The sequence below is a fragment of the Hyaena hyaena genome, unplaced genomic scaffold, assembly GCF_003009895.1.
Source record: "Hyaena hyaena isolate Hyena2069 unplaced genomic scaffold, ASM300989v1 scaffold_674, whole genome shotgun sequence".
In the NCBI taxonomy this organism is placed as follows: Eukaryota; Metazoa; Chordata; class Mammalia; order Carnivora; family Hyaenidae; genus Hyaena; species Hyaena hyaena.
In genome coordinates, this window is record NW_024081309.1 from 1,026,545 (window position 1) to 1,045,499 (window position 18,955).

The 18,955-nt window shown below is 39.8% G+C and overlaps 1 protein-coding gene across 2 annotated transcripts in view; it reads left to right on the top strand.

Moving 5' to 3' along the window:
• Positions 1-17,415, top strand: part of ANK2 (ankyrin 2) — a 232,677-nt gene extending 215,262 nt beyond the window's left edge. For both annotated transcript variants that reach the window (XM_039217257.1, XM_039217258.1), the window contains 9 exons: positions 229-372; positions 3,019-3,304; positions 5,413-5,701; positions 8,008-8,100; positions 8,642-8,725; positions 8,830-8,994; positions 10,547-10,729; positions 12,083-12,174; positions 15,150-17,415. In XM_039217257.1, coding sequence (XP_039073188.1) covers positions 229-372; positions 3,019-3,304; positions 5,413-5,701; positions 8,008-8,100; positions 8,642-8,725; positions 8,830-8,994; positions 10,547-10,729; positions 12,083-12,174; positions 15,150-15,333 — 1,520 coding nt within the window. In that variant the 3' untranslated portion in view covers positions 15,334-17,415. The remainder of the gene's footprint in view (positions 1-228; positions 373-3,018; positions 3,305-5,412; positions 5,702-8,007; positions 8,101-8,641; positions 8,726-8,829; positions 8,995-10,546; positions 10,730-12,082; positions 12,175-15,149) is intronic.
• Positions 17,416-18,955: the final 1,540 nt, after the last annotated feature.

Here is an 18,955-nt window from a genome sequence, read left to right on the forward strand (position 1 = left end):
GACAGGATATCCTACATATTATCTGGCAACTCTACTTTTAAGGCTTGTGCCTATGTTCTCCCACCTTTTTATGCAGATCTCCTTTCTATCTGCTTATTTTTGCAAAGACTGTTAATTGCGCTTTGTTTCCTGTACAGATATCAAAATTTTAGTAAGGCAACTAAATGAAAGAGATTTTTAAAAGAGTACCCGTCAGATGTAATCAATGCTTTTTCTCTAATATCCCAGATACCAGTCTCATTGAATGTCTCACCAAGATCAACCGAATGGATATTGTTCATCTCATGGAGGCCAGCACAGAGCCTCTCCAGGAGCGCCTCAGTCATAGCTATGCAGAAATTGAACAGACAATTGCACTGGATCATAGTGAAGGTGAAACCATTTGTGTGTGTGGTGTGTGTTGCATGTATGCTTAATTCAGGCAACTGGAACCAGTCTTCCTTTTTTTAAGGGGTGGCCTATGGACTCTGGTGATCAAATTTTTTGTTTTTCATTTTATAGGTACCCTCATACTGCTCATTCTTAGTTATTTCACCTTTGTTCTAACCAGTTTGGACTGCTATCACAAAATGCCGTAAACTGGGTGGCTTAAATAAGAGAAATTTAGTTCTCACCGTTCTGGAGAGTGGAAGTCAGAGATCAGGATGACAGCATAGTCAGGTTCTGGTGAGGACCCTCCTTTGGGTTGCAGATGGCTGTCTTGCTGTGTCCTCACCTGGGGGAAAGAGAACTAGCTAGTTCTCTGGCCTCTTCTTATAAAGGCACCAATCCCATTCATGAAGGCTCTACCCTCATGATCTAAGTACCTCCTAAAGGCATCACCTCTAAATAGTATCACATTAGGACTAAGGTTTCATCAGATGAATTTTAAGGTGATACAAATACTCAGTTCATAACAACATGGATGACCTCTCCAATGCCCTTTCCTCAGTTCCTTGATTGTACTTCTGATTTCTGATACTTGTGTCTTTTACTCTAGCTACCCATTCCTGTGCTCATAACCCAGACTACACCATTACCACTGACTATATTCTGGGTCCTAACTTGAGGCATTACACTTACTTCCTCTTTTGCTTCTACAGCAGTGATTCTTCAAACCCACTGAGACCGTCAGCCATTGGCCCTACCACCTTTTCAGTACTACAGTTTCTCTGATCCATTTTCATTTATTTGCATGCTCACTCCCTTCTCTCTCTTTCCCCCTCTGCCCTCCCTCTCTCTCTCTCTCACCTCTATTTTACACCTTCTCTTCTTCTTCTTTCAAGCCTCCAACATTTTTCTCTTCTTCTTTTTCAAAGCTAATGAGCAAGCTTCATATTTCTTAGAAAAAAATAAGAATAGTCCTAAGCAAATGTCCATATTCTTTCACCACAAAATCTACCAACCTAAGTGCATCTCAATGCCTATACTCTACCTTCCCTTCTGTATGAAATGTCTTTGCTTTGCTAAAACCATTATCTCTTCTTTTGTACTGGATCTCCTCTCTTTTTATCCAGTTAAAGACCTCCTTCAGTTACCCACCGTGGCTTCCTACAGCTAGATCATGCTCAAGAGCATTAAAACATGCTTTAATGGAGCCCATTCTTTAAAAATGAAACAAAACAACTCCTTCACCCTATATGCCTCCTTGTATGATTATTCTGTTTCTCCATTTATTTTATAGAAAATCTCTTCAAAAGAATAGCCTAAATTTCCTATATCTACTTTCTGTCTTCCTATTCTCTCTAGAACAGTCTCTAGAATCCATGACAGTCATTTATTTGTCATCACCATGCAACAGAAAAGAATCTTATAAAACCCGCCAATTATTTCCTCATTGCCAAATACAGCGAGTAATTTTTCAGTCTTCATCTTATTTACTCCTTAGTAATATTTGACAAAATATTAATCTTAAAATATTTTCTTCATTCACTTTCCATGACACCCTCCCTTCATGATTTTTTCCCTATTTTACTGGTTATTTTTACGTGGTTTCTTTCTGTGGCTTCTTACTTTTCATAGATTTAAATGATGGTGTGTGTTACTATTCAGTGAAAGCTTGCCCTCTCTCCTGTCTCTCTTCTTTTTTATAAATCCCAGACAGCTGACCTTCTTGCTGTGCCCTGGGCATCCTATGCATTTTCAGGCTTTTAGAGCTCTGCTACTTTCTGTTTCCTCCATTCTAGAGCATTCTTCCCTCAGAGCATCAAATACTTTTTCAGGCCTTGGCATCAAATTCAGGCTTCTGCTCAAAATCAGCCTCCTAAAAGGACTCTTTCCTGACAATTCTATCTACAAAATGAGCCCTATTTACTCTTTACCATGGTTTCCTTTTCTCCTAAAATTTATCATAAATATATATCTGCAGAAATAAAAGTTCAGTGAGGATTCTTTCTATGTTGTTCACTGCTATATATCTAATGTCTAAACAATACCTACTATATAGTTGCTAATATATATCTGTTGAGTGAATAAATAAATAGATGAATGTCAGTCATGCCTCTGCTAAAGTTTTCAGTGACTCGTCATTGCCCCAGGTGTAATAACATCCCTTAGCATGGCATAAGAGACCCTCCATAAAAAAGGGTACTAACCTCAGAGTGTTGTTAATGTTAGTTAATACTCATGAAACACCTAGAACAGTGCCTGGCACATAATATTTAGAATGTATTAGCTATTATTAATTATTATTAAACTCTAATCCTTATTACTGCTTACATTCTATGCCTCAGTATCACAATTGATGCCTACTTATCATTAGGTCTCCTTAAAATGTCACATCCTCTGCGTTTCCTTCCCTAATTCTTTGACCCTGAGTTGGGTGCTCCTCCTCCTGGCCACAGTGCCAGTCACTCTGCATTTTAATAGACTCTTACTTGCCTGAGCTTTGATAGATGATCTGCATCTTGAAGGCAGACACAGCGTCTCATTCAGCTTTGTAAGCATGGATCTATCACAGGATGTGGCACGTTAATAAATACCCACTTAGTATAAGTGAGCTTCAGCTCAATACTTAACTGCAATTGTTTTTCCCCGTAGGGTTCTCAGTACTTCCAGAGGAACTACGCACGGCACAGCACAAGCAGAAAGAGGAGCAAGCCGCTTCTAAAGAAAGCGAGTCCTGTGATCACCCTCCCATTGTCTCAGAGGAAGACATTTCTGTCGGTTATTCTGCTTTTCAGGATTGCATCCCCAAAACTGAGGGGGACAGCTCAGCAACAGAGCTCTTCCCCCAGACTCACAAGGAGCAAGTGCAACAGGATTTCTCAGGGAAAATGCAAGACCTGCCTGAAGAGCCATCTCTTGAATGTCAGCAGGAGTACTTGTGAGTTTCAAAAGAAAGCCTGTCAAGTGTAATTCCAGGAAACAAGTTCATATGACAAAACTGCCAGGCATATGCAACTGTAAATTGTTTCCAGGTAGTTTTCACGTAAGCCCACCGATAACAAGTGCCAGAACTATAGGAAAAGGAACAAAAGATTTGAGTCATAAGTATGCCAGCGTTGTGTGGTAGATCTGTTTGAACCAACCTCCGGTGCTGTGACCTTGGACACGTCCCAAAGCCCTTTGGGTTTCTGTTTCCACAACTCTAAATTATAAGAACATATACCTTATTCATCTCATAGGGTCGCAGGCCAAGGGCATGCCTGTGAAAGCACCGTTTAAACAGTAAGGTTTCATGGAAACCTCATGCTTACTGCTTGTAAGAGTATTGCACTTGACTTGTCTGCAATGCTCTGGTATGTGCCAGTTGTCGCATGGCTAGTTCAGGGTATGAACAGTGCTGGTGTAGGCGAAGCAGCTCCCAGAGTATTTCACCAATGCGACGGAGTGGCTAACAATAAAAATAGAAACAGAACACAAATTTTTTCACACAGAATGAAAGACCAACAAAATAAGGTGGGATGAGGTCAGAGTGGGAATAATGACAAGTCTTCTAGAGAGCTGCTGGCTAAAGGAGCGATAGAGCAGTCAGCTCAAAACTCAAGTACTGGCTTTTATAGAAGCAAATGAGAAAGAGAATTGTTTAAAATGACGCCAGTTATATCTAGAGAAAGAGAACAGATCTTGTGAAAGGCAAGCGTGTTCTCAGCCCTGAAATCTGAGAATAGTGTGTCAGGAGATTGCACTGTGAAGTGACTTTTCTGCTGGGGTCACTGGAGCTTGAGCAGAGGGTGAAATGGGTAATAAAATCATCTTCCACTGAGCCACCACCTACCAACTACCTTCAGATTTTAGGGGAGAGCAGAAAGAAGAAAGAAAGAAAAAGAAGAGGATGAAAACAAAGAGGGAATATCAGAGAGGCATTTTGGGCACTTAATATCTATGGAGTGACAGAAATTTGCAGGAAGTTTTTTTTTTTTAATTTTTGGGTTTTGTTTTTTGTTTTTATTTCTAGGAGAGAGAGAGAGAGAGAGAGAGAGAGACAGCATGAGCAGGGAAGGGTCAGAAAGAGAGGGAGTCACAGACTGAAACAGGCTCCAGGCTTTGAGCTGGCAGTCAGCACAGAGCCCGATGCGGGGCTCGAACCCACGAACTGTGAGATCATGACCTAAGAGAAAGTCGGACGCTTAACTGACTAAGCCACCCAGGCACCCTGAAAGACACCGAAAAAGAGAATTTTCTGATTTAGAAATTGAGATCATAAACATTGCACTAGAGTAACTTCAAATTACATCAGAAGAAAAAGTTTTAACTAGGTCTTTCCATAAAGTAACACGGTTTTCCAGAGGTATAAAAAGAATCTCTCTATATTTATAATTATGATAACCATATTAACTTGGGGCTTATATAGTGGTTTGTAAAAATTCTCCCAAACTTGGATTCTGCTTCAGAAGTCTTGTTAACTACATATCTTTGTTATATAAACCTTCTCAAATCTTCAAGATAACCTTGAGTTATCAAAGAAAAGATGGAATTATAATTTATATACTTTGTAGAGATTAAGAAATGGTAATACATTTTAAGATGATTTTTAAAAAAATTTTAATGTTTTTTATTTATTTCTGAGAGAGAGAGAGAGAGAGAGAGAGACAGTGTGAGCAGGGGAGGGTCAAAGAGAATCTCTGAAGCAGGCTCCAGGCTCTGAGCTGTCAGCACAGAGCCCGACGCGGGGCTCAAACCCACGAACCGTGAGATCATGACCTCAGCCAAAGTTGGACGCCTAACTGACTGAGCTGCCCAGGTGCCCCTTGGATGATTTTTACCTTTGGAATAGATCCACCCAGTCAATGCTAGATCAAGGAGCTTTAAAGCTCCACGGTATCCCACATATGATTTTTATTTGAATTTCATTTCTTGGCACATATACAAACCTTATTGTGACTTTCACGGACCACGAGGACAAGTTCCATCTTTCATTCCAAGTCCCTTGCTTCAGCAGAAGGAGAAATGCATATGCTCTCATGGTATAACGTGGCTTTTCCATTTCAGTGTGACAACCCCAGGGACAGAAGTGTCAGAGACTCAAAAGCCCACGGCTGTGTCTGGCTCTCCCAGCAAGACCCCTGAGGAAATCAGTACCCCTCCTGAGGAGGAGAGGCCATACCTCCAGACCCCAACATCTAGTGAGCGGGGAGACTCTCCCATCATACAGGAACCCGAAGAGCCCCCAGAACGTAAGGAGGAGAGTTCTCAGAAAACTAGCCTTGTGATAGTGGAGTCTGCTGATGACCAGCCACAGGCCCTTGACAGACTCGATGACGATGCAGCGTTCCATAAGGTAAGGGTCTCCTCTGTTTCCTTCCTCATAGGCAGTATAGCTACAAACCTTCCCCAGTTTCCATTTCTCTGATGGCTTATGTTTTTCTCTGAAAAAAATTTACCTGGACCTCGTGAACCTTCTAAAAGCTGAGAACCAGAGAATCTAGAAAAAATGATACACAGTTCTAAATCTAGCTACCTGACCACGAGCCCTAATTTTACAATCGGGAAACCCTTTGGCCAAGGAAAACGAACACTGGGGTGAAACAGTCTGCCTGATGGAGACTTTCAGAATTAATAACCAGGGGCACGAAGACTAATGAGAGAGATTAACAGGGCCTCCAGTTAAGTGTCAGCCGTGGAAATGTGTGGGAGCCAGACTCCGGTGAGATCTGTCTGTGCTGTCAGTTGAGGAGCACGCAGACTGCGGATATCTGGTGGGGTTTTCCCTCCCCAAACAAGTTTTCCTCATTAAGGGAAGGGTTATTTCCAAAATTGATCTCCTTATACCTATTTTAAGAATGACTTTGAAAAAAGACATAGTACCTCAACTTACTGCCGTTCAGAATGTCAGAATAATGAGCAGAAGCTTCCTTCAGTGTTCCCTTTGTCCTTAAGGGAGCTTTGATGTTGCAAAGAGGGGTGGAGACCATCTTAAGAAATTCATTTAAACCCCTTATGCTCAAGGTGTATTCTGAACCAATCACATGCCTCAGCACTAACTGGTGGGGTCTGAGTCTTCCTCAGTGGAATGAATCTCAGGGAAGAGGGAAGCAAGAGTCTGCATTTTAAATAACTCCCTAATGATTGCCATGCACAAAAAAATGTGAGAATCCATTTGGATTGAACTTAATATACATTAATTTGTATATTTTTCCTTTTAGAATTAAAAAGCATTTAATATATTAAAGTGTTTTTAAAGCATTAATAGATGTCTCAGTGGTAAAGAATGAGGTATAGAAAAAAACTGGAAGTTTTTGAGGAAAAGAGGGTACAACATATCTGTGGGCTTAAGTCCTGCATTTATTTTTGTTCCCTATGAGGGTGACATCTGCTAGCAGGATTTATCTAAGATTATAACTGAAATTAGGAGAGTATCAGGCAAATGAGAACTATGTCCCGGTTTTGGTAGTTATCTTAAATAATGAATTCATCCTGTGAATGGATTTTTATTTTAAGTGTACCTTTGCCCAGAATTACTCATCTCTCAAGTTCTTGGCTTAAATGAATTCTAGTAAAGATGTTTCAAAGATGCTCTTTGGGCTTAGAAGTTACTAAATTTAGCTTAAGAATCCATTGGCTAATTGAAGTATAGATCTCAAAAAATTATCTGTATAATTCATTTAGTTTCTCTATGCATATAAATAAATTTTGATAAGTCATTCTGTATTCCACTTTCTATAGGCCTACTCCATTTATTCTTGGTGAATATCCAGTTATCTCTGTAATGCTTCTTATTTTGACTCTTAATTCTCGTGATCCTAACTTGAGGAACTAACTTCAATCACTTTTCTTGCTAACCACGTTTCTAGGCGCAGATTCCAGAACGAAATTTAAAGTATAATTTGGTTTCAATTTTACATGTTTTCCTTTAGCAGAAAAGCATATAGACATCTGTCAGATATTTTAAAGTATATTGAAAATTTTTCATTGAATGTTCTCTTTGAAAAACATTAGCATCCGGTTAGGAGTGATTTCCTAGAATGCTCCCGAGATGTATGTTCTAATCTAAAATTGTGTTCGTAGCTCCATCTTTGACTCTGGGCCAGACCCATAAAGTCAGACTGGCCTGTGCATCTCAACTTGTCTGCAAAATGAGTCTAATATCATTCATAGTCTGCCTCCTTTGTTGCCAGGGAGATGCTCAACTGGCTAGATAAGAGCTATAGGAAATTTTGACTTTTTACAGAAAGTTCTGCTACAAGCATAAGTTACTTCTATGCCTAAGCCTGATTGTTGTTGGCTTACAGGTGTGGGTTTTTTGGTTGTCGTTGTTTTTTTTTTGTGCGTGTGCTGCTTAAGTTTTGTGTTTACATTTGGTTATTAGGAGTTTAAGTTCAAGAAGTAATGTGGACAAGTTGCTCGTTTTTCTGATAAGACTCTGGCAGATGGGCACTCAGCTTTCAGAATTGTTTTCATTCACTGAACAAAAAACTATGTTCCTATCAAAGTGTGTGACAGGCACACACTTGTTTGCCGTGCTGGCTTTTCTACCAAAGCCTCCGTGAATAAAACTTGCAGAAACAGTGTGCACTAAAGCAGAAACCAGTAGTGAAGACATTCCTTAGCGTGTTCAACAAAGCGATGCTTCCGTGCTTCCACCAGGAGCTAACGGAGGAATTAGGGGAGCTGGAGGCCAGCTCAGATGAGGAGGCGATGGTAACCACCAGGGTGGTCCGCCGGCGAGTCATTATTCAGGTACCAGCTGTTATGTTCCTGCACGTCCGGAGACGCTGTCCTCATAACCCTCAGAGAGTGATGATAGCCTTGGAGCCATGAGGGCTTGGCATGCTCTTCAGGTAGTGCATGGCCATTCAAAAGCAGACCCCTTAACTCTCCTAAGTTTTGTTCGTTAAAAAACAAAACAAAAGAAAACAAAAAAACAAAAACCTGCAGTGGTGATGACATTGGCAGCCTACCTCCAAGAGAGCGAGCAAGAGGGAGATCGCTTCTTCAGTTCCACCCACCTCACCTCGCTTCTTCAGTTCCACCCACCTCACCTCGCTTGTCTGTTTTTGTTAGTGTGTTTGTTTCATGCCTAATGTTGGTCCAGTTCTCCTCAGCATGTTATTGCCCACTTTTCCCCCCCTTTCTTTAAAACATACTACTCGTCAGGATTTGGCATCTCAGCAGTGCTTCTCAGTAGCTCCCTTTCTTTTCTAACATGATAACCACTTGGGAGTAGTTTCTCAGAATTGGTGCCCAACACTGAAGTGACCATTTTCTCTCAACTGTTTAGGGAGATGATATGCCTGACATACCCCCAGAAACAGTCACAGAAGAAGAATACATTGATGAGCATGGACACACTGTGGTAAAGAAGGTATTGTCCCAACATGGGTTGATTTCAGAGCCTCCTGTTTAAAACTTATCAGTACCCTGGTACTGTCACTCAAACACAAGATACATGAATCAAATATCTTTCAGGTAACTAGGAAAATCATTAGGCGGTATGTAGCCTCTGATGGCACAGAGAAAGAAGAGGTTACAATGCAGGGAATGGCACAGGGACCCATCAGCATTGAGGAAGGAGATGGCTATTCCAAAGTCATGAAGCGCATTGTATTAAAGAGTGACACTGAACAGTCAGAGGTAAGATCATCTGATTCTCCAACCTGATTTTATGGAGAGGTCTAAAACAGAGTCAGAAGGGATGGACGGGACTGTCCGTACCAGCCCCACTGCCCCCCTTTATGTGACACTCTGCTTTCAGTTGCATTATTCACATTTTTCTTCATAATGTTGTGGAATTTTAAACTAACCTTCAATGACATTTGTAGCCATTATACTCATTATCTCTGTTTAGTCCTTCATATTTCTTTTTTTTTCTAAGTTTGTTTATTTTGAGAGAGAGAGTGTGTGAGTGAGCAGGGGAGGGGGAGAGAGAGAATCCCAAGCAGGCACCATGCTGTCAGCACAGATCCCAATGCAGGGCTCGATCTCACAACCCCGAGATCATGACTTGAGCTGAAATCAAGAGTCAGACGCTCAACGGACTGAGCCACCCAGGTGCGCCTGGTCCTTCTTATTTCTATTTTCTGTTTAATTCATGGTTGAGTACATAAAAGAGAAATCCAAAAATGAAATTTTAAAAGGCCAGAGTTCCATTTGCTGGCAAACTGTAGGTCATGAAAAGACCTTATAAAATTGTGTCATAGTGCCTGTCCCCGGGCCACATGGCAGTCTTCGGTAGGGCACTGTAGATAAATATTTGATATTTCAGCGTCTGCATTTCAGTCACTGAAGCCAGGATCCAGAAACTCCTTGATTTATAGTTTTATTTCTTTCTGTTCTACATCCCTCACTGAGGAACGTTTCCTCACTTTGATGTATCATTTGTTTTTTTTTGTTTGTTTGTTTGTTTGTTTTAAATTTTTTTTAATGTTTTATTTATTTCTAGGAGAGAGAGAGAGAGACAGCGTGAGCAGGGGAGGGTCAGAGAGAGAGGGAGTCACAGACTGAAACAGGCTCCAGGCTCTGAGCTGGCAGTCAGCACAGAGCCCGACGAGGGGCTCGAACCCACGAACGGCGAGATCATGACCCAAGCGAAAGTCGGACGCTTAACCGACTAAGCCACCCAGGCGCCCCTTGATGTATCATTTGTGACATACTCACTGTTTGCATGCCTTCCTGTCCTCAAAATTTTCTTACTGCACCCACAGTTTCTCTAGAAATCTACTTTTTCAGTTTCTCATATCTTTCAGAGTTCCTCTTTTGGGGTTTAAGTTTATCTTTATAATGTCAAAACCATTTAAACATGGGGAAGGAGAGTTCACACGCAAGTTGTTATGTCTGCCTTGCACTGAGCAATCTCTTATTCATAATACTTCCTGACAGATTTCGTTCAAGTGATTAATGAGTGGTTGGTTTGGTGCTGTGTACATAGAGTCATTAGACAGGCATTACCAGTTGATTGTAGGTTTTCCCTTTCTTTTAGTATCTGCTTCTCTTTTCCAAAATACTGTTTTCCAGAAGGCCTGTATATACCATTGTAAGGTTTTGGGGATTTTTGTTTGTTTGTTTTTACATAGAAAAATCCATCACTGTTTTGGGGGGGGTTGTTTGTTTTTACGTTTAAAAAAATCCATCACTGTTACGTTTTGGCAGTCAGAAACTGTGTTATCATGTGTCCTTCATTCATTAGGTAACTTTGTGTGAGCCCAGCATTTTGTCCAGTACCTCACAATTTCAGGCTGAACCAGTGGAAGGCCGTAGAGTCAGCAAAGTTGTTAAAACAACTATGGTACGTGGAGAAAGGATGGAGAAACATCTGGGTGATTCTAGTTTAGCCACTGATCTTCCTTCAGCCAAAGATGACTTTGAAGAGGTATAGAAGCGTTGTCATTTTTATGTTTTTATGTTGTGTGTTTTATGTTTGCTTTGTGTATAAAAAGAAAATGATTTATCATTATGTCATTCCATATATGTATTCATGGAAGGGCGCAGAATGATTCAAGAGAGTAGAACTCCCGTTTGAATAACTTGTTCTCAACTTGTCGTATGCACAAAGTGACAAGTTCCATGCCACCTTACATGCTTTTAAAAGTCTAGATGAAGGGGATTCCCTTCAGCTGAATCAGAATCAGACTCTCTGGAGTTAGGCCATGATTGCACATCATGCTTAGATGAAGTCACTTTAATTATTTAATTGGTAAGAGAAAGAAAGAAAGAGATTGTGAATTATCTCACTAGCTAATATTCTCAAATATTTCCAAAGAGAGGCATTAAAGAAAGCTCTGATTTACACTAAACCTCGATATAAAATAAGCATTCTGATTTTCATTAATTAGGAAATGGGTCCATAGTGACAGATCCACAAACCCTTAGTAGGAGTAAAGCATCCAGAACTTCTGAAAATAGATATAAATTTTGTAGGTTAATAGCAAGCTAACTTGGCGGTAAAACTTAATGTGAATTGACGTGAAGCTCTAATGACATGGAGAGTTTTTTGGTCCTACCTAGAGTGAATATTCATATGTGTTGCTGAGGGTATATTTATGAGTTCGACTACTGAACGGTGTTCCTACCCCATCTAAGGTACTTGAATATACAGCATATATAACATATTTCATTTCTAAAATCCAAAAGGAAAACATTCTGAATTCTGAAACACATCTGTCCCCAAGGGTTTTGACTAAGGGATTGTTGAGCCATATGCAAACATCTACAAAACATTTTTTTGCTATTGAGACATTTTGAAGTTAAATGTTCTATGTGTGATCTCTTCTGCACCCACAGTATGCATTGAGGTTATATATGAATGTATTGGGATATGAAAAGTATACATTATTTAAATACTTTTAAGGAAAGTATTTTGACTATGTATAATCAAAGGTGAATTATGTCAGTTGTACACATTGGGCCTTATTCATTTGCTGCTTGTTTTTGCCACTGATTGTTATATTTATCATTAGGATCTCCACTGGAGAAAGAGAGGGGATGAGGTGAGGAGGAAATTAAAAATCAATTGGCACAGATGTTATTTACCAACATTTGTAAGGAATACAATACGTCTCCCTCACCAATGGGAGAGATTTAAATAAAACTCAATACTTACATTTGTTCCTAGGAGTGTCTTAATTTCTCCTTTCAAGTATATCTTTTTATGCTCTCAGTGGCTATTAATTAAAGTCTATGGCTCATGGTGGGTTTTGTCTTGTTTTCTTTTTTCTTACTTCAGGCTTTGAGTTATACAGGTAGCCACATGAAAGTGCACTTGCCCAGTTTAGTAGAGAATGAGATCCTGAAAGAGGATGGATCAATAATTAAAAGGTTTGGGTTAGCATGGGGTTATGCTTTGCCAACTAACACCTTAAAATTTTTCCCCAATTTTAAGTAAAACAGAACCCCTACATATGCCCTAACATCCCTTGGGAATTACCAACTTTCTCTCTCTCTCTCTCTCTCTCTCTCTCTCTCTCTCTCGTATATTTTTGTCAAGTGGTAGATCTGTCAGTTTGTCAAACCTGTAGTGTCCTCTTGATGCTTTGAAAATGATACCAAGGCTTAAGGGGAATTGAAACTCCCTGGGTTTTAGCAAGTCATCAGTTTCGCTAAGGCCAACTGGCTAGAATATTCCATTGTGTTGATAGATTTGGAGCATATATGAAGAGGAAACTAATCAGCTGCTCACAGATTAATCTTGTGACCAGCTACCTTCAGCTCACTCTTAGCAAATAAAATGCTGCGTGGCACATGCTTTTAGGTTTTGTTTTTGTTTTCAAGTTCCTTCTAAAATCTTTAAGTTGTTTCATGATCTTGCATGTGAGTGGTAAATAACATGAGCATGAATTTGATACCCAAAATCCCTGATTGTACCGAGCAATGCTGAAACCAGGGATTTTAATTAAGTTAAGAAAGTGTCAGAAAAGCAGTAAGTGGCTCCTTTTAGTGCCTGTGAAAGGGGACAAGCTGTGACACCCCATAGTCAGCCGTCCCTATCACCTACTCGATGTATGATTGTCAGCACCATTGCCTTGTCTCCTGGCCCTTCTCTCTACTCCTCTCTCTCTCTGGTCCTCTAGCAGCACCATGCTAAGAAGGGGAGAAGATACAATGGAAATTCAAGTTACTATTGTTCTTTTCGCTTCACTGTAAAGAAGAAAAGATTGTCATTTATAGTACTCTACAGAGCTATTTTCAGCCTGCAGAACATAATAATTAGAACAGTGAATTAAAGGTTCTGTCACAATCCCGCCCTCCAGTCACGTGTGAAAACCAGCAGCAGCTAAGAATTTAAAAGAATGTAATTGCTCAAAGAACTTTAAAAATGCTACATGAATTAAGATACAGTGCTTTTTATACTCTGAACGTTGGAGTCTTTTATTCAGTTATTCAAACAAAACCACGTAAACCATATACACCCTGAGATCTTTACACTGGGATAGATTAAGAAACCATTTAATCCAAAATCCTCAATTACAGCTCATGAATTTGAAGCCAGGGATATGGACAACTCAATTAAGTTCTACAGCTATTTCGTTCTGAAACTGTGTGTGTCAGTACAACACTTAATGTTGTATGTGGCTGAAGATATTTTATCATCCCCACTGCTCCCCTGAATACACATAAGTAAATTCATTCCATTGCTTGAGTTACGTGCATACGCATGCTCATAGACACATTCATCTACACATATCTGCACAAAAAACCAGGGATTGTTCTGTGATAGAAACTTCTTCGCCTCGCCCCTCCCCCACACACCCACACCCACACCAATGCCACAAAGGCTGGTATTAGCTCTTGGCAGAGAAATAGTCCAATATTTGCCTTTTGGGAGGAGAAAAATATGATGGGTGCTGAATCATTAGAAAAACATAATCTGATTTCAACCATTGGAGCCAAATTTGACCTTTTTATCAAGAGGAACAAATTTAAGAAATTTGCTTTCAGGTACAAAATAATTCACGTGGTGTCAAAAGAAGGAGAGAATAAGAAAACACGAGAGAAGAAGGAAGGAAACAAAGATGCCCAAAAGAAAAACTAAAACGATTTTGGCTAAAATAAGTCTTTTTTTTTTTTTTTTAAATCAGGAGTGTCTTAAATGCATGGCAGTGTGAGAAGATAGAATGATGAAAAATCAGGATGATCTTAAATGCATGGCAGTGCAGAACCGCTAGCTTCTGAACACTAGGAACCATTAAGAAAAATGCTGGGTAAAGCTAAGAAAACTTCTGTGGTTTTAAGTGAAGGTGCATGGCATCATGGTTATGGATTCAGGCTCTGGAATCTTTTGAGTCTTGGCCTCACTTCCTACTAACTGCATTCTTTTGTATGTGGAACATTGGTTAAAATCTCTAAGATTCATTTTCCTTACATGTTACAATAGTAGTGCCTGGCACATAAAAATGTTCACCGCATATTTACGGAATGAATAATTATATTGAGAAGTAGAAGGACAGAGAGTGAACAAATTGCAGTATAAGAGTTTTCAAGTAGGGATACAGGAAAATAGTACAAAATATCACAGCACATCATAGCCCCTTTTGTCAAGTAATCACTGGTCAGGAGAGAGCCAAGGAAGCAGACTATTCAGTGGCAGAGAAGACTAAAAATGGGCAAAGTCCAGGAGATCTGAGCAGATGGAGGAAAGATCTGTCTCTCGGTGGGTTTTCTCTCTCCTCTCTCTTCCCTACCATCTCTAGATGAAGTTTCGAGGCCAGGGCAGTCCCTCATCTCTCATCAGTTTTCACCATCCTGTATGTTGATAGAATAAGATTCCCATTTTTAAAGATCTACGTCTCATGGAAAAGTTTTCCTAGAATATTTCCCAGAATAGGATGCGACTCTAAGAATTCAGCTGGCAGCTATGGTGTTTTAAGAAAACCAAAAACTATTTTTTGTAGCCTTTCAAAAAGTAGGTACATAGGGAATCCCTGTTCCAGGATGAGCCAAACTCTTTCAAATCGGTGCACCTTAAACAAACATGAATGAGTGTATGGTTACTTTTGGAGAGAATCACGTTAAAGCATGGTTTTATTTATTGGAAATAGTTGTTAAAGTTTTAACAAACACTCTTTGCTCCAAAACACTTTAAAACATTTCAAGACTCACAGCAAGTGGGAGAGGCCATGTTTAAAAGAAAGATGTGGAGAGATGGCTGCAGATCTTAAACAAGTAGCTCAGTCTAAGAAGTATCCAGAGGTAGGACAGTAAAGCAGTTTCGTGCCATGATTACTCCCATTCCAAAGGTGGCAGCTGCCTTTTAGTGAAGAAAGTCTAATTCTGTGTCGTCTGCTTTCCTCCAGGACAACAATGAGTAAAGCCAGGACACAGAAGAGGGCTGTGGTGAAGGACCAGCATGGAAAACACATTTACTTGGAGCACCTGGAGGATGTACCAGAAGCACTAGACCAAGATGACCTCCAGCGCGACCTCCAGCAACTCCTGCGGCATTTCTGCAAGGAGGACTCGAAGCCGGAGGCCAAATGAGGGGCCGCCCTGTCCTCACACCAGAAACCACACATTCACTCGATATGCAACTTCCCGTTTCATTAGCAGAGAGACCTAAGGGGATACCCTGACACTTCCACTTTTAGCAAAAACACTGCATTCTGTTTTAGTTCTTCCCCATCCTCTTTAACTGTAAGCTAATTTGTGACCAAAGATAGCATCCTTCAGTCTGGATGCTGTATCCATTACTCTGCTGTGTCTGTGCTAAACTGGAAACTGGCCACCTCCGTTGTTCTTTGCTTCTGCACAAGCTCCATGAAACTCCATCGATCGGAAGAACTTCACCCGCAGACCTCTTCAAGTGTTGATATTTAGGAATCCTTTCAAGGGATCTCCTTGTACAATGTATATAGCTAAAATGCTCAGATGAACAACATATAAAAGTAAAACCACTGCCTATCATAACGACACTGGGCATCATGGAAATAAAAGGCCTCTAGAAATTGCTGAACAATGGTTAATTAAGATACTGCTAACACAATCGAATGATAATACAGTTCTACTGCAAAAGAAGCACTTCAGACCTACCATGTCCTTAGAACTTCCAGACAGCCATTGCTCCTAGTTAAAGATGGGTTAATGACCTCAAGGAACTATCCTAACTAAGCACTTACTGCTGGTGCTGGCCAGCCTTGATTTATGATTCTCCAGCAGCCACTCTGAGGGAGGGGAGAAGGGGAGCAGAAGGCGAAAGGAATGAAACAGTGAGGTATTCAGCTGCTAGCAGCTACATCCTGTGGCATTCTAGCATCTTCAGGTCTTTTGGATTTTGGACACATTGGCAGGGTATTTTAAAAGCTCTAACTACTGTACTTTTCCAATTTTCATTGCTGCTTTAGCAAACCACGCTGTCTTATTGGTGGTACTTTCTTCTGGCCACTGCACTGTAGATAATTCATGGGAAACAAGATTTACCCACTACGCAAAAGGTTAAACTCCTTCACCATGTTGGAGTGTTCCCCCCCCCCACCCCACCCCGCCTCTGGGTTTATATCTTCTCTAATACCTGCATGTAGCATTTAAAAATCAAAACCACAGTCAAAACTCCTCTTCTAACCACACTGATGGTTTTCATTCTTTTCACCCTGAGCAAGCACTTTTCACTTTTCAGCTAGGTCTGTTTTTTAGCTTGCAGACAAGGTTGAGAAATCCTTACAAATTTGGTTTTGGTTAAAAGTTTTGATTTATTTATTTGAAATCCAAACCCCCTTGGAAACTCTTAAGTGCATTTGTGCACTGTTTTGTTTGTTTCAAAGAAGGAACTTTGATCATCTGAGTGATTTCCATGTCCTATTCCTTATTCCTCTAGTGGTTGAAGCTGTGTAGCATTTTAACATATATATATATTCACAAATATATTCATATAAACAGTATACATTTCGAATCAGTTATTTGTTAAAGAAAAGTATATTCAATGAAGATGAAATTAAAAAAAAAAAAAGAGTCTATCCTCCAGGGATTGAACATTTTCCAACTCTATCTGGTCTTTTCCTGTTGTGCAAAAATGACTCATTGCTCCGAATGTCAAAAACAAAAGTGACAAACAATGGCACTTCATCATTTCAAGTAGTGTTGCCAAGAGCGCAAATTTCCTGGGAGGGAGATTTCCCACAAGCCAAATCTCTTAAGCCTCAAATGCTAGCACTTTTTGGCAGTTGGATAGGAAATAAAGCTTTTTTGGCAGCCAAAATGAGAGAGGCTGATGGTGAAACTCTTTGGACACACCACGGCCTTCCTGTCAAAACCTTCACTGGAGCTCAAGAAAGCATTTCTGTTGTGTTATTTGCAGTGCAGATGATGTCTGTGTAACAACATAATGGTTATTCACCTTTTTTTGATTTTGATTTTTGCTGTGTAATCAAAAAACTTGAATACTGTGAGAAGAAGTGAATTTTCAGTTGATGAATCAGCATCTTGTTCCCATGGTGATAACACTAATTGAATATATCTATGAGGGCATGTATTAGTTAATGGAAAAAAAATACAACACTAACAATACATAGCTGCAAATGTGTACAATGGCTGATTTAATTAAATAAAATGTACAAGTGTTCAATGTGGCAACAGTGATTTCTTCTTTATCGCTTACTCTGTGATTTCAGGAGATAAGACATCGTTGAAGAGATGAGATAGGCTTAAAGCCAAAAAAGACACAAATTGCCCTTCTCCTTATAGTTTTTACTTAGTAACAATATACTACATGCCCAACACTGTGTTAAGCACTGAGATGAAAGATTTTGTCCTTGACTTCCAGGAATTTTTATTGTGTGTGTTATGCAAAAGGAGAAAACCAAAGATATTTAGTTTTGGGATCATTAGTAAATTAAGAGGAATTTGAGGCCTTGGGGGGAGTGGAACCAGGAATCAGTAGGGCGGCGTGGCCTACTGGGCACGATTCTCTCAGTTCAGTTCTCTCCTATAAGGCAGTGAGGGGCTCTGGAAACACCCTTTTTTGGGAACAGCATTTTGCCGGGATGGGTCGAGGTGTTATGTATCTCCTGGCCTGAGAATTAAACATTAAATGGATACATCAGTGTAAATAACAAAAGGGCAGAAATATACAAAAGTGAAATCAGTTGTATTTGGAGAGTTTCTTGTTTTTGTTTTTTTGAAGACTCTCTCTAGTGCTGCGATAGTATTTTTTACTGTAAGGACATTACAAAAAGACATGGTTAGGAAATCGAGTAAGTTTTACTTAAGTTGTAACTAGTGTAAGCTGTGAAGCTCACTGTATCTGGCTCATATGCCTAGCTGATGTTCAAGATCTGCCAAATAAAAATACCAATTGTGCTTGAAATTAAAAAAAATAAAATAGAGTCAAGGTTAAAAAAAAATCCCAAGAGAAAGTGACCATCCTCTTCATCTCATTTTTCTCATGGGCTGTGCCTTCTATTCACAGGCACTCTAGTCTTCCATTGCCTGGAGTTTGATTAAGGAGATTAAAGCATCAGGGAATGACTAGTCAATGCCTTCTCATGTTTCATTAATTGGGGTACAAACTCGATTAAAACAATGTACAGTGATTCATATGTCCTTTTACAGAAACATATTTAAAATGTAAGGTAGGGTGAGCCCCCCCCCCCCACACCCAGACTGAGGAAAGATTATACACATTTCATAAATGAAGTGACACATATAAGCACATTGAAACAGGCTTGAATTGCATTTGAACTTAGGTGGCTAGTGATGGAATTCAGTTTACTTCGGCATGGAGGGTCTGGGTGTAAGCAAGTAGACAAGCACACGAACAGAACAGATCAAGAGAAGCCAACCAAGTATTTAATGACAACCAAAATCACTATGAGGCTTTCCTGAAAAATGGAAAAAAGGTGGCCAGCTTGCTTTCATTATTCTATAAGAAAAGAATTGTTTAAATGTCTTGGTCTTCTGTTGCCACTCTGTGCTTAAAAACTGTATTCTCCTTCCTTCCGTTAAGGTCTGATTGCTGTTTCTGATCTAATTAGAGCTAGAATTACAGTCTTAGAATGAACCACCCACGTAAATGTGCAATACAGCTTTTGTTTCACTGCAATAGTAGAACATTTGAGAGTATTTTTTAATTCTTTATTCTCAAGATCTTTAGAAAGATACTTAAAAATAC